The sequence below is a fragment of the Chanodichthys erythropterus genome, chromosome 18, assembly GCF_024489055.1.
Source record: "Chanodichthys erythropterus isolate Z2021 chromosome 18, ASM2448905v1, whole genome shotgun sequence".
NCBI lineage: Eukaryota > Metazoa > Chordata > Actinopteri > Cypriniformes > Xenocyprididae > Chanodichthys > Chanodichthys erythropterus.
Genome location: NC_090238.1, coordinates 6,269,863 through 6,283,799, shown reverse-complemented (window position 1 = coordinate 6,283,799; position 13,937 = coordinate 6,269,863). Strand labels below are relative to the sequence as shown.

The 13,937-nt window shown below is 36.3% G+C and overlaps 1 protein-coding gene across 2 annotated transcripts; it reads left to right on the top strand.

Annotated features, from left to right (window-relative positions):
• Positions 1-2,106: 2,106 nt before the first annotated feature.
• On the top strand, positions 2,107-13,432 carry lgals8b (galectin 8b). Of its 2 annotated transcripts, none has more exons than XM_067367397.1 (8): positions 2,107-2,316; positions 2,505-2,593; positions 4,533-4,743; positions 4,908-5,027; positions 6,207-6,233; positions 6,349-6,437; positions 6,520-6,685; positions 12,508-13,432. In XM_067367397.1, the coding sequence occupies exons 1-8, from the start codon at positions 2,278-2,280 to the stop codon at positions 12,655-12,657; spliced, it is 891 nt and encodes a 296-aa protein (XP_067223498.1). In that variant the 5' UTR covers positions 2,107-2,277; the 3' UTR covers positions 12,658-13,432. The 2 variants fall into 2 exon arrangements, with proteins under 2 accessions (XP_067223498.1, XP_067223499.1); XM_067367398.1 differs by having other exon boundaries at positions 2,483-2,593.
• Positions 13,433-13,937: the final 505 nt, after the last annotated feature.

Sequence of the window (13,937 nt, the reverse complement as noted above, 5' to 3'; positions counted from 1 at the left end):
TCCTGTTAGAGAGGTCAAAAAACGCGTTGTGATGACGGAAGTGATGTCTCGCCCATATACTTCAATGAGCGCGAGACATCACTTCCGTTGTCAGAGCGCGATCAGACCTCACTAACCGGAAGCTGAATGGAGTTGGACATAGTGGTGTATTAGAGGTAAAAATTATATAAATAATGTTCGGTTTCTCGCACAAACCGATCGTTTCGTGTCTTAGGACATGAATGTGTCGTCACGAGCCGCAGGTTTTAATTTTGATTTGTCTAAGCAAGTTTTATTTACTGTTATAGTTGAAGTTCCCATCTACTGCTATTATTTGACTGACAGATGGCAGCGGTTGCAGTTAAAAATCATAATTTGCATTTGACTGAAGAAAAAAAGTCCTCTACATCTTGGATGCCCTGGGGGTAAGCAGATAAACATCAAATTTTCATTTTTGGGTGAACTATCCCTTTAATGTTTCAGTATTGTATACCATGGTTAACTAAGATCACATGGGTCGCATGTTTGGCATCTATGGACTCCAAATTTTGTTTCCTATTTGTTAATTAATGTTACATGTTGCTAACTATGTGACACATTAGTATTATAAGAATCTTAAAGGTTCTTCTCTTGAACACCCAATCCAATGACTTATGCTAATATCCTGCTAGAGAACAAAGGGTCATAAAAAGTTCCCTCCAAAAGAACAACTCCTTATTGACTCAGTCACCTCCAGAGGGTGTTACTTCTTCAAAAAAAAAAAAATCACTGATCACAAGATCACAGTGGTTCCTGAGAAATTCTGATGTGAAGATGATTCTGAACTAGAAGACGTCTAAAGACCTCCAAGCTTGTGCCAAGCTTGTTTTTCCATTCACCAAAGATCCTCCAAATCCAACTGTTAATTATTCATATTTCTTTTGAATTAATTAATTGCGTTAGTTACTTTTTATGGAAAGTAATGCATTAAAATTACTTTTGAATACTTTTTGTGCGCACGAACAAAACAAAAATAACGACTTACACTGTTTAAGTTCAGTGCTTTCAGGTTGTGCGCCAGAATGCTGACTCTGTATTGGCCGGCTCCTGCATCAGCATCACGCATACATCGTGTTGCTCACGTGAACAGCGTCGGCCAATACTGAGCCGGCGTTCTGACGTAGAACCTGAAAGCGCTGAATGAAAACAGAGTAGAAGAATGACACAAAAGAGAGGAATTTGAAATTGAACTAAGTCATTATTTATTTATCTTTTTTTTGTGCGCAAAAGTATTCTCATCGCTTAAGGTTTTTTTATTTAGGTTATTTAGGATAGGTTGTTGAAATTAAGGTTGAACCATCGCAGTCACGTTGACTATTTTAACAATGTCTTTAGTACCTTTCTGGACCTTGAAAGTGATGGTTAAATTGCTGTCTATGGAGGAGTCAGATACCCCTTGGATTTCATCAAAAATGTCTTAATTTGTGTTCCAAAGATGAACGAAGGTCTTATGGATGTGGAACGACATGAGGGTGAGTAATTAATGACAAGCAAAGTTTTAAAAAAAGTAGTACTTAATACTTTTATTAGGGTAATAAGGATATCTGTACTTTTACTCAAGTAGGCTACTTAATTTGTGTACTTTGCCCATAACTACTGATTGTACCCAACAAAAATATGAAAAGTACAATTGTTTGTGTGTTATCAGTTTCGTCAGATTTTATGTGTGTGTAATTCTGAGATAAATTCAGGTCAGACCACATAAATCCAGATATTTTCATAGGGTTCACAAACTTGTTCCTGTAGCTGTAGGCCTACAACATATATACATTTTTGGTTTGTCATAATTCATTTATGTTCATAATAAATAATAATAATATTGAAAACTGCCCAGAAGAATGAACACTTTAACAAGTGTGCATTATTATTTGTAGCATATATAGCCTTTTATTATTAGTATCTTGAAACAGATAGATTAATACATCGGAATGAAAGTGTTATAATTCAATATTTTTGAATATCCAATCAATTTCTTAGAGTCTTGTTAACAATGCGTGTCATTAAGTTTTATTTTTATTCAGTCATTGCTATGGCTACTTTATATTCCTCTCGCGCAGATTTGATCTCTCTCGCGTTCGCTTCATTTTTCTTCATTCTGGAACCTCCTACAAAATGCTCAAACATGCTGTTTTAGCAGGCAGCTCTGTAGATTTTGAGACGCAACCCATCACTCCTTCGTCAATGGAGAAAGCGGGGATTTAGCAAGGCCACGTTGTTTTGATAACTTTAAGTATATTGTTGTTAAATAGAGGAATTTTAATGTCAGTCGCAAACGCAAAAAAGACGATTCTCAGTCCGGTAAGTCATCTATTTATCAATTTGAGACGCCCTTACAACTACAATATCAATAACGTATGCGAAACGAACCTCTCTCAAGCGTTTATCTGGTTTTGAAGCGTACTGTTTCGCGCATAATAGTAAAACAGACTGCAAAAAATGCAGAAGGATTGTGTTATGAACGTAGTTTTCATTTTGATTTTCACCAGGCTGTCCCCTTCACTGAGATTATACCGGGTGGTCTTCACCCAGGAGAGATGATTGTTATACAGGGATGTGTTCATAATGATGCTGACAGGTAAAGTCATCTCAATACATCCTTTGCTTTATTCTCATAAATGACATAATGATTAAGGTCCTAGGCCCCTATGTGTCCCAGTTTCATTTCATGTTTATATATGATTGTATTCGCCTAGGCTGCGTAAGGAACCGTCTGAATATTCCACCCTTAATGCAAACGTATAAGCAATGTCAAATCATTAATTCAAGTGATTTGTTAGTTTTATAGGACTATGTACACATAGGCTCACAATGATATGCAAGACTAAAATGGGTGGATTTTGCCAAAAAGTTCCCTTTATTATAAAAATTAATTATATTGTGAATATAAGCCTAAATCTGTTCATCATATGTGAACGAGACTAAACCACTCAATTCATATAGATTAGTTTTACGATCTCTTTGAACTTTTTGAAGACTTAAGACTTAATATTTATCTATTTCGGGTCCTGATTAGGAGAAGACGAGCACATGAACCGCGTACCTTGATGCTTATATTTATCAAGCAGTAAAAACACCCCTTCCCACTCCCAAAATAAAGTGTCTGTGGATGAAAGTATGTAGTGAGGACTGATGGGACATAGTTCTGCTTCACTTCACACACTTGCAGCTCGATCCACGCATCATATGTCATTTCTGCATCATTGCACTTGTGCAGTCCAGTCCAGTTTAGGTTTTCAATCCTATCAAGTGGGTGGAATTTTAAGACAGTCCCTTAGACAAATCCTAACATACAGACTCTGTTTGCTGTAATACTACCAAAAAAATTAATCATGATCCTAACCTTTATCTCCATATCAAAATCTTAGATGGCCAGACATCTTTTATGAATCGCTAAAATATTGGTGTCCGTGAGGGATGCCATGTGAGACTGTAGTGTACACTGTGAGTTTTAAAACCTGAGCTTAAATGTGTGATATAAATAAATAGTCTCCATAAATAGCTGTATTAGTAGTATTACCAGCTGAAATGAGTAGAGGCTTTGGACCTGGAAACATTACTCCTTACATCACATTTTAACAAGCGGATTGTTAAAGGTGCTAAAGAAGATGTTTTGTTTTATACATTTTTGCAATATTACTTGAAACTGTCTTTACTAACTGATAAAAGACTATTTATTAGGTGCACTGAAAGGAATAATATTAATATACATCATCTGTGCACGAGGTAGGGCCTTAAAAACATCAGCCAATCGTTTATGCGATCATCGTGTAAACGACTGGCCCTCTGCTTGTCAATCACTGCCGTGACGTTCCTTGTGAGAGACGAGCGCGGCTGCGCGCTCCAGTAACTTTCCACACTCCACAGGAGCCGCATGCAATGTTTTTGTCAGGAGACAGGAGTAACAACTGCAGATTATGAGTTACCTGCGGTGAGTCTGACATAATGAATCCACTAACACGACACAGCGAATGCCGGTGGTAAACACTCGTGTTCCAATACTCGTGCACAAGTTTTGGGAGGCGTTCCCTCGAAATTCTTACGCATGCGCTCATTTCAAAAGCTCAGTAACAGTCTTTGGTTTCTCAGTCGACGAAAAGATCCTCTTTAGCACCTTTAAGTGTTCCCGAATATCTTAATTAGCTGGTTCAGCTGTATTTTTTTAGGGTTGAAACTGATTTTTTTAGGTAGATCTCCAGAAACAGGAAAGTGCACCACTTGTGTATAGTATTGTATAGAATATAACATTAAGTCCCTCTGTTATATAACCAAATAAAAATAGTAATAACTCAGATAATAATAATAATAATAATAAGGTTATATAATAATAATTATAAAGTAATATAAATGCATGTTTAAAAAAAAAAAAACTTAAATGTATTCAAAAATGCCACTTATTCTCTAAATTACAATTATGTAAAAAAAGTAAATAAAATCAAACTTAAATGTCAAATTTATTTTATTTTGCTATATAGGCTATAAAGTATTTCAGTGTAATACCGTATGTGCTTCCATAGGTTTCAGTTTGATTTGACATGTGGCTGCAGCACAAAGCCACGGGCGGATGTTGCCTTTCACTTCAATCCCCGCTTCAGCAGCTCTCCGCAGATCGTGTGCAACACTTTACAACGCGAAAACTGGGGAAGAGAAGAAAATATAGACCTCATGCCTTTTAAAAAAGGAGCATCATTTGAGACCATTATCTTGGTACTTTGTGATGTTTTCAAAGTGAGTGTGAAACATCAGATTACAGGTAGAAACAAAGCTGGTTAACAGCCTTCAGCCTATCAGGTTTAAAGAATTTAAACCCAAATATCAATTATTATTATGTAATTTCAAGAGATACATTTTAAATTTGTTAAGTGACAGGAATTTGACTTATTTACTTGTAGGTAGCGGTAAATGGTGTTCACATTTTGGAGTATGAACACAGAATTCCTCTTGAGATGGTCGACACATTTTCAGTCTCTGGAAAAGTAGAACTGCATGCGATTGGCTTCATCCCTGACTCAGTAAGTGACAAATAGTACTATTCAAAAGTTTGGACACACTTACTCACTCTTCATTATTCCTTTTATAATTATTTTTTTCCAAATGTTATTTTAATAGTAGAGTCATCAACACTCAAAACATAGTAGTCGTCAGTTAGTTAAAGGGTTAGTTCACCCCAAAATGAAAATTCTGTCATTTATTACTCACCCTCATGCCGTTCCACACCTGTAAGACCTTTGTTAATCTTCAGAACACAAATTAAGATATTTTTGTTGAAATCCGATGGCTCCGTGAGGCCTCCATAGGGAGCAATGGACACTTCCTCTCTCAAGATCCATAAAGGTACTAAAAACATTTTTAAATCAGTTCATGTGAGTACAATGGTTCAATATTAATATTATAAAGTGGCGAGAATATTTTTGGAGCGCCAAAAAAACAAAATAACGCCTTATTTAGTGATGGCCGATTTAAAAAAACTGCTTCATGAAGCATCGGAGCACAAGTGAATCAGTGTGTCGAATCATGATTCAGATCGCGTGTCAAACTGCCAGCGGCTGAAATCACGTGACTTTGGCGGTCCGAACAGCAGATTCGACACACTATTCATCTGTGCTCCGATGCTTCCTGAAGCATTGTTTTAAAATCAGCCATCACTAAATAAGTTGTTATTTAGTTTGTTTGTTTTTTTGCCGCTCCAAAAATATTATTGGCGCTTTATAATATTAATATTGAACCACTGTACTCACATGAACCGATTTAAGTATGTTTTTAGTACATTAATGGATCTTGAGAAAGTGTCATTGATCCCTATGGAGGCCTCACGGAGCTATCGGATTTCAACTAAAATATCTTAATTTGTGTTCGAAGATTAACGAAGGTCTTACGGGTGTGGAACGGCATGAGGGTAAGTAATAAATGACAGAATTTTTGGGTGAACTAAACCTTTAAGCTCCATGTATGCATAATTCATATTGCAAGTTATATTTGTATACAGAACAAATTTCAAGCTTTTAAGGATTAACAAAATTAGAAAAAGATTTTTAAGATTATGAAAATATTAAATTCAGTAAAGTGTGTCCAAACTTCTGGCAGTCTATGGTATAAATTATATATATATCAGATTCATCTTTTATGTTGCTGAAAAGGGTAAATAATATACATTTCATCTTTGCAATTACATATTTTCTGTTTTCTCACAGGCAATATTTTCAAAATCAGGTGACCAAGTAAGTAAGCAATTAATTTTGCATAATTTATTTATTTTTTATTAATGAAAAAAACTGCATTTCATATTAACATGATGAAAACATGACTGACAACATATACTGTGTGATTTTGCAGAGCATACCTTACATGGGGAGTTTACTTAGAGGAGTCATTCCAGGGCAGCATATAACAATCAAAGGGCATGTCAGCTTATTTCCTCACAGGTACATACTAAACTTATCTTTTGTACAGTTTTTCCCTTTGACACAGTTCATTATCTTGCTTTGTTTTTTTTTTTCTTTCAAGTTTCACTGTTAACCTGAGGTGCAGCCAATCAAACAACATCGCCCTGCACCTTAACTCACACATCAAATCTGGCATGCTTATCAGGAACTCTTTTCTCGGCCAGTCATGGGGCCCAGAGGAGCGAGAACTGCCATACTTTCCCTTTTCAGCTGGAAACTACTTTGAGGTACCTATGTAGACTTTACCTGTTATTGCAAGAGGATTGTTTTACATAACCAAGATTAACTGTCTGGGGGTGTATATATATATATATATATATATATATATATATATATATATATATATATATATATATATATATATATATATATATATATGTTTTAACCTCTTCGCACAATCTCTCGTCTATGTAGGCCTCCATTGTCTCTGTAGCTTGCATGCGTTCCGATCTGTTCTGTTTATGCAGTTTTTCTTTGACTACCTTGTGAATCAACACCCTCAGGGCACGGTTGCCACCTTGTGGATAAACTAATTACTGCAAAAAAAAAATAAATGCAGTCAAGTACACGTGGTTACAAAAATGCGTATAGTATGCGCCTACTCTTCTGATCACATGAACTGTACACTAACCCTCGCGTACACGTAAATAGTGAACTATACTTTGGGCTTCACTACACTGTGCTAGGAGATCCAGTGAGAAAGCGTTTGAATTCACAACAGAATTAATAAGATCGTTGCAAGATCTAGTGGGAAGCATTCAAATTCAGAGCAGAATTCTCTGCTATAAACCATATCAGATCAAACAGCGCTGACGTGAAAACCAGAAGAAACACTGTGCCACGAACAAACAAGTCCACAAATCACCATGGATTTAATGTAGTAACACTTACTGAAACTATGGTATTGTGTCGAATACTTTCTTTTACATTATTCCTTACAGGGTTCATTCAAACTTTTGAGAGTGAAATTCAAGTACTTTTCAAGGACTTTTTAAAGTGCTTCACACTTTTTCCAGCACTTAAAAGCTCTCAATGTTATCCAATTTTAATGTTATTTTTAATGATATGATTTGTAAAATTAAAACTTCGATATAATAATCAACACTCAAAAATAAATAAATAAATAAATTGCACATAAGGCAGGTTTTGCATTAACTTCTAAATCTAATTTTAAAATATTTCATTATTTATAATTCATTTTTGAAATATCATTTACACTATAACTTGTTTTCATGACAAATTTATTTAAAGAGGACCTATTATGCCCCTTTTAGATGTTATATAAGTCTCCAGTGTCCCCAGAATTTGAAGTTTCAGCTCAAAATACCCACAGATCATTTATTATACCATGTTTATTAATTATTATTTATTTATACCCATTTTTGAGTGGAAGGAAAAACATGCTGTTTTCGTGCATATACAGTATGTAGAAAATCACTCACTGCTCTTGATTGAATAACTTAGTAGCTTTAATAAGAATGCATGTCTTACTTAAATATAGGGCTGTCACTAATGGTTATTTTGGTAATCGAGTAATTGTTGGATTATTCTGATGGTTACCCGAGTAATCGAACCTCTGTCAAAATAACAATACAACTAATGTACTTTATGTATTACAACAAATGCCTGCAGAGGGCGATTGTTTTTAAACTTTACAATGTAATCTAATCCTTGTTTAATATTGTCTTACAACATGTCATTTCTTGAACAAGAACATGTGGATGAGGACTTAAATTTTATTTTGAAATCATGAGCAGTTAGCACATTTAGAAACATACTGATGTATTCTCCTGCATTTGCATAGGTTATATCTTAAAAAACACTGTAGATTGACAGTAAACCTTTTGAACTTTCTGATGTTAAAACTTATCTTTATTAATAATTTAGATAGTATCTAGATAGATAGCTCCTTTGCTTGCTAACGTGGTCACGTCGAACTAGGCGGGCGTGGTTTCAGCAACCAATCACATCAGCTCAAACCACCTCCCCGCCTCTTTGCCCATTTTCAGTTATCCGGGAGTGACGTGCGGTGACGCGCAGCTAAGATGGCCGCGGCCTCATTTTCGCTTCAAAACTTCTGTTCAGAACTCTATGGGTGACGTCACGGACGCTACGTCCATATTTTTTTACAGTCTATGCTGCAGCCATGGAACGGCAGCAAAGTTCCTTGATTATTACACCTGAATGAGAGTATAGTTCCTAGCCATATCAGCCTAGAAAATTGCTACTTTTCACTTTCCGTCAGTCTTAGTACACGATTTAACTACAGAAGAGTCAAGTTTTTTTTTAAGCGCGATGCTAACGGTCTAATCAGATTCAATGAACTATGCTAAGCTATGCTAAAAGTGGTACCGCCAGAACCGGAGATCGGCTGAATGGATTCGAAAACGGTAAAACTCAACTGTTTAACTCTAGGGGAGTTGGAAAATGAGCCTATTTTCAAAAAAAGTGGAGTGTTCCTTTAAAAGCAATAGAGTTTGGAGTTTGTGATGCTCCACTCATGTAACTTAAATGATAACACTGTGTGTGGAGCTGCATTTACTGTGAACACAGCCACTCTGAGTTGCACATAATAACCTCCTGTAAATAATAACAGCTCATATTAAACCTGCAACACATACATTTATTTAACTGAATCGCAGCCTTTGTAAATTCACAATAGCATTATGCTTTATGATGAATTTAAGTGGGTTTAATATCGTGCAGCCTTGGAAAACTGTCTAAAAATGCATTTCATTTATTCTCGTCCATGGAAAGCGCCAATTCCGTATTTTGTCAGTTGCTCTACACAAATTTAAATCAAGGATTTTTAAAAATCAAGTTCTTAAATTTAATCGAGGAATTGTGACAGCCCTACTTGAATTTCTTTCATCGATCCAAACAGGTCAATGAAACGGTTAAATCACAGTCCATATCGTTCTTGATGCCGTCTTTAATGAAGGTACAACAGAAAAATCATAGTCCGACTCCAAGCAGCTCCAAGCTTATTGTTGTCCTGAAACAGTAATGATGAATTAGATACCGGGTGGGAGTCAATACCTCCTCAATGAACTCATTCAGCCAGTCCTCGGTTTCTGTTCTGTTGGCACCTCACACATCTGGTCAGACATCCCCTTACCTTAGCCAGATTCACAACGGTAAGCTGTAAACAAACATGACGTAATGACGCAAAGAAGAACGGCTGCTTGCTCAAATTTCCAGTGGAAGCCCACCAGTACCGCTCTCAGTAACCCTTTTCCACCAAGGCCGTTTGAGTGCTGGTTCGGAGCCAGAGCCTAGTTTCAAATCAGTTCTTTGTCTTTCGACACACAAAGCACCAGCTCCGAACCAGGAAAAGTGGTTCGTAAGTAGCACCAAAACATTGCTGGGCTAGAAGTAAGAACCGCTTGCGTCAGGGGCTTGGGGCGGGGTTACCGTGACCAACAAGAAACTTGTGACCGCCATTTTTGAAATAGCAGCTAATCGAGCTAATAGCAGCTCGATTGTAATCTCTGTCTATATACAAATTACGGTGAGCCATGTTTGTATGCCAATGTAGGGTCGCAAAGCCATGAGCATCAACAGTAGTGAAACATCTGCGATTGTTGATAGAAGGCTTGTTCGAGATGCTTCAGAGCAGCACGGACCGATTCGGCTGGTGCCACGGATCCGCGGGAGCGTTTGTAGAGCATACGACTCCTTGTGCTTTCGGATCGTTCTCGCGGAGCTTTGATGTCATGCGCCGATCGCTATGCGGGAAGCCGATGCATCTCAAACGCCTGGTGTATTTGTGTTTGGCACTAGCTTTGCTGTGAAATATGAGACGTAACATATTGTGACAGTGACGTAACACCTGGCTCTGTGCTGGCGCTCTAGCCCGTGGAAAGGCAAACCGGTTCTTAGAAGGCTCGTCAGGTGAACCAACTCCGAACTGGCACTAGCACTAGCTCTGAACTAGCACCCGGTTCGTGCTGGTGGAAAGGGGGTATTATCTCAGCTGGAAAAACACCTTTTTCCAACTTCAAATTATGGAAAACTTTGTCAAAATCGCTACTAGATCTGTCTGATCTGACACATTAAAGAGCCACAAAATGGTTTTTATTGTTTGACTTTCTTAAAAAAAAATTACAAAATTTGAAAGCTTAGACTTTGTGTCACATCAAAAGTAACCTCCTCTATCTTGTCTGTCAGCACATTGTCATTGTCCTCTTTGCTCCGCAATGAAGTATGTACTGCTGTGCTACACCAGAAAAAAAACTCAACAACCATCTAGTGGACTGAAAAAGAAATTGATTTTATTATTGTACCAAAAAGTTAAATTCTCATTTGTGCAAATTTTTATAGTAAAAGGTCGATACTTGGTGTCGTGTATCGATACAGTATTGCCACGGAAAATATCGCAATACTATGCGGTGTCGATTTTTTCCCCCACCCTTAATTTATTGCCAGGCATATGGCCAATTATTCTCTTTGAATTTATGCAGTGTACTGGAGCCAAACCTGAGAAGGAAATCAAGAAAATTCCACAGCGTTCCTAGACACGTAATTTGTGTAGTTATAACACTTTGGTGGGGATTATGCTAATTATGAATGACCGTGTACATGCGCCCTACTTTTGAATGTTGGGAATTCATTAATATACACACGTTTAACTACTGAATCCGTTGTATACGAAGCATTTGTGAATCCAGAGGAGAGTTTTCGTAAAGGTCCATTTTACACGCAAATTAATTTCGTTATATGTATGAAAGTTTCATGAATGAGGCCCATTGAGTGCAGGAGAAAGTGCCACTTGACAGCAAACTCAAACAAGATAATTAATCAGACACAGCTGAAAGCAAAACAAACTAATAACAGTGACCATGGTAACAAAGGAGTGGTGGGAAAATAAGACAAAGGTAACCAGTAACCAGAGAATTACAAACTAAAAGTCCATGAACAAAAACAAACTGAACATAGCGGTGATGCACGGAATGAGTTAACAGCATATTTCTGGTCCCAGCATGCTTTGCTTCTGACTGTTAAAGGAGAGTAAATGTTAAAATTAAAGGGTTAGTTCACCCAAAAATGAAAAATCTGTAATTTATTACTTACCCTCATGTCGTTCCACACCCTTAAGACCTTTGTGAATCTTCGGAACACAAATTAAAATATTTTTGTTGAAATCCGATGGCTCTGTGAGGCCTGCATAGCTAGCAATGACATTTCCTCTCTCAAGATCCATTAATGTACTAAAAACAAATTTAAATCAGTTCATGTGAGTACAGTGGTTCAATATTAATATTATAAAGCGACGAGAATATTTTTGGTGCGCCAAAAAAACCCCAAATAACGACTTATTTAGTGATGGCCGATTTCAAAACACTGCTTCATGAAGCTTCGGAGCATAAATGAATACGTGTGTCGAATCTGTTGTTCGGAGTGCCAAAGTCACATGATTTCAGCCGTTTGGCAGTTTGACACATGATCCGAATCATGATTCGATACACTGATTCATTGTGCTTCGATATTTCCAAAATCGGCCATCACTATATAAGTCGTTATTTAGTTTTTTTTGGCACACCAAAAATATTCTCGTCACTTTATAATATTAATATTGAACCACTGTACTCACATGAATTGATTTAAATATGTTTTTAGTACCTTTATGGATCTTGAGAGAGGAAATGTCATTGCTCCCTATGCAGGCCTCACTATTTCAACTAAAATATCTTAATTTGTGTTCTGAAGATTAACGAAGGTCTTACAGGTGTGAAATGGCATGAGGGTGAGTTATAAATGACAGAATTTTCATTTTTGGGTGAACTAACCCTTTAAGTGTCATTTCATGTCTTTTGCTCAATATTAATATAGGGGGAGATTTGTTAGTGTTTAATGTTCTATACATGTATGTCTGAGTTTTACCATTGTGCTGAAAAGTAGAGCCTGTGGTTAGGCTGATGATTGGCTGCCAATTATCAAGACTATATGTTACTTTGTTTAAAAAGTAGTGGTTGTCTTAATAAGCAAAAATAGTGTATTTGTGAAACGGGAGAAAAATAAACTTGTTATGTTTTGTTCGTCTTTTCAGATGATCATCCTATGTCAGCTTCATCAGTTTAAGATAGCAATTAACGGAACCCACCTGCTGGATTACAAGCACAGAGTGCAGGACTTGAGCTCCATCGATCAGCTGGAGATTCTGGGTGACGTGGAACTGCAGAACGTTCAACTGTGGTGAGATGGAAAACAACAGAAGGATATTTAGATTCTTCCTCACTTTTCTTTCCAGTGTTCCTCAGCCATGCACTGTTTTAAAGAACATATGGTTCTGTTATTATGTCTTAAGTCTAAAACAGATGCACATTACAATGTACAATGTATGTAACAAATGTAATAGGTTAACTATATTTTTACAATTAGCCATCACTTAACATGAAGGGCTTTTTTTTAATGACAACCCACTTTTTTTCTAATCCAAGTTTGGCCTCTTTGCGCAATGAAAACAAGGAAGACTACTAAAACTGAAAACAAAAATTTGCTCATTTATTTGCTTGATTGCACTAGCAGTACTTAATAGCAGAGAATACTGTGAGATGCATTATAGTTTTACATAATTGAATTTCACTTGATTTTTCATAGATTAGGTCGATTGACTTCTCAAATAGTAATAACATGTTCATCTATAGGCATCTCTTGGTAGTAATCATTTTTCCCTAGAAAACTGTGACAATGACATGTTGGTAAAATGTTTGGAAAAATTGATGGGTGGATAATGCTAATCATTTTCTCAGAACTAATTTTAATTGTTTTAGCCTTTTTTTAAACAGATGTATCATACAGGTTTAGTTTATAACATTAGTAAAACATGCCTTTAGTAAAAGTATGACAACTAAAGTATCCAAATATTCCTGTTTAGTTTATCTATTGTTTTATAATTTATAACCTAACAAACATCCAATGTTTGTTTTAAAAAGTGTAATGAAATGACATTCATGTATTAAATATCGCCCAATTGCCACAAAATATTTATTGTGTGATTATTCCCAGCATAAAAATTATAGAGTAACAATGTTGTTATATTATATCATTCACAAGATTACTACTATAAACAGGCCTACTGTATATGTGAGACTGTGTGTGAGATTGTTTTCATGTGAAAGGTGATGATCATAATTCATAGTTGCCATTAGCAATGCATTGAAATGTCACTAACTAAAATGTTATTGTTTAGAATAAGCTATATGCACATATTAAGTGGATCATTATATTGGCTATCAAAGTGAGTTTACAACATGAATTTACAGAAGACTTACCTTCTCTTTTTTTTACTAGAAACTTAGCAAAATCTTTTCATAAGTTTCAAGCTCGAAGACCCTAGTAATGCCCAGTAACCAACCAGAAGATCTTAACATGGCTAAGAACCAGTAAGCACACGCTAGCAACCAGCCAAACGATTTTAGTAACATTAGTAAGAAGCGTTTCTGTAGCTCATACAGCATACCTGTAGCTCAAACTGTA